The sequence below is a fragment of the Micropterus dolomieu genome, unplaced genomic scaffold (genome assembly GCF_021292245.1).
Source record: "Micropterus dolomieu isolate WLL.071019.BEF.003 ecotype Adirondacks unplaced genomic scaffold, ASM2129224v1 contig_11580, whole genome shotgun sequence".
Lineage (NCBI taxonomy): Eukaryota > Metazoa > Chordata > Actinopteri > Centrarchiformes > Centrarchidae > Micropterus > Micropterus dolomieu.
This window is the reverse complement of record NW_025740566.1, coordinates 1-2,103: the sequence shown is the minus strand read 5'-3', so window position 1 is coordinate 2,103 and position 2,103 is coordinate 1. Positions and strand designations below refer to the sequence as shown.

The 2,103-nt window shown below is 48.6% G+C and overlaps 1 protein-coding gene across 1 annotated transcript; it reads left to right on the top strand.

The window, feature by feature from the left end:
- Window positions 1-542: 542 nt before the first annotated feature.
- LOC123965870 (sorting nexin-9-like) lies at window positions 543-1,743 on the top strand (the record flags this gene model as incomplete). The annotated part of the gene is made up of 4 exons (XM_046042200.1): window positions 543-673; window positions 778-881; window positions 1,434-1,537; window positions 1,658-1,743. Coding segments are annotated over 4 exons (425 nt in total), but the record flags the coding sequence as incomplete, so codon positions are not given.
- Window positions 1,744-2,103: the final 360 nt, after the last annotated feature.

Here is a 2,103-nt window from a genome sequence, read left to right as displayed (position 1 = left end):
CAACACCTGTAAGGCCCCGAAACACTCGTACAATTCCGCAACACCTGTAAGGCCCCGAAACACTCGTACAATTCCGCAACACCTGTAAGGCCCCGAAACACTCGTACAATTCCGCAACACCTGTAAGACCCCGAAACACTCGTACAATTCCGCAACACCTGTAAACACTCGTACAATTCCGCAACACCTGTAAGACCCGAAACACTCGTACAATTCCGCAACACCTGTAAGGTCCCGAAACACTCGTACAATTCCGCAACACCTGTAAGACCTGAAACACTCGTACAATTCCGCAACACCTGTAAGACCTGAAACACTCGTACAATTCCGCAACACCTGTAAGACCTGAAACACTCGTACAATTCCGCAACACCTGTAAGACCTGAAACACTCGTACAATTCCGCAACACCTGTAAGACCTGAAACACTCGTACAATTCCGCAACACCTGTAAGACCCCGACACACCTGCTTTCAGACGGTTTTGAGGAGGACATCAGGATAATGATGACCCCTGTGTTTGAGTCTGTACCTGTGCTTTCAGGCCGGTTTGAGGAGGATTTCATCAAGATGAGGATGGAGCAGCTGCAGGCATGGATGACTCGGATGTGTCGTCACCCCATCGTCTCTCAGAGTGACGTTTTTCAGCTCTTCCTCAGCTACAGAGACGAGAAGGCAGGTGTAGCCCCGCCCCCTGCAGTAGAAGTTTCGGTCAATCGAGTGTTAGGTGGTTTGAAAGCTCCGTCCTGATTGACTAAAGCAGTGTTGTGATATTTCAGGATTGGAAGGCGGGAAAGAGGAAGGCGGAGAAAGATGAGACGGTGGGTCCGATGATCTTCAGTCTGATTGAACCTGAAGCCCCAGAGCTCGACGCTGCTGAGGTGTAAGTTACTAAACGTCCCTGAAATCCGGATCAGTGACTATAAAAATGATGATCTGCTCGTCTCGTTTGTCTCCATCAATGTTTGAGAGTTTATTTACCTCTAATTTGACTTTAAGAGAGGAAATAAAATATCCTTTTAGTAGCAGGTGTGGTGTCGGGACAGGCGAGCCAGACCTTTGAGGCTACTTCAGGATCTTTTCACTGAGGAACCACAAAGTGAAGAAGTAAAAAGAATACTTTAAGGACTTCTTCATGTACAGTGTAAATAGCAAAGGGCCCAAGAACAGAACCCTGAGGGACACTGTGGGTTTCCAAAGCTCTTTTGAGTTCTGGAAAGCTGGGATAAGAGTTGAACATGAATAACACTGGTTCTGATGTGCCCAGAGTCAAACCCTGGTTCCATCAGTACCAGGGTCACCACGAGTTACAGTCAACAAGTTGTTCCTGATTCACATTTCATTTCAGAACTTTTCTATTTACTACCAAAAAGCCCCGTCTTTAGAGGAAATCACCACTGACAGCTGGAGTCTGTGTGTTTCTGTGTGTGCGTAGTGAACACAAGTGTGAGCACTACAGTCGGTTCACCAAGTCAATGGAGGACGGAGTCCGAGAGCTGCTGAACGTCGGACACACACACTGGAAACGCTGCACCGGACGTTAGTACACACAAATACACACATTTATACACACAAATACACACAGCTGTACACACAAATACACACAGCTGTACACACAAGTATGCATTTATTAATGTGTGTGTATTAATGTGTGTGCAGCGCTGCCAAAAGAGTACGAGCGGATTGGTCGAGCCTTCAGGAACCTGTCGGCTGTTTTCATCAGCAGCAAATATCCAGGTGAGGAGGCAAGGGGAAGAGGGGGAAAGGAGGAAAGTGGACAAGGAGGGAGGAGGGTGGACACATATCGAATCAGGCAGCACAGAGGAGAGAACAGGCAGCACAGAGGAGAGAGAGGAGAGAACAGGCAGCACAGAGGAGAGAACAGGCAGAACAGAGGAGAGAGAGGAGAGAACAGGCAGCACAGAGGAGAGAACAGGCAGCACAGAGGAGAGAACAGGCAGCACAGAGGAGAGAGAGGAGAGAACAGGCAGCACAGAGGAGAGAACAGACAGCACATAGAAGAGAGAGGAGAGAACAGGCAGCACAGAGGAGAGAACAGGCAGCACAGAGGAGAGAACAGGCAGAACAGAGGAGAGAGAGGAGAG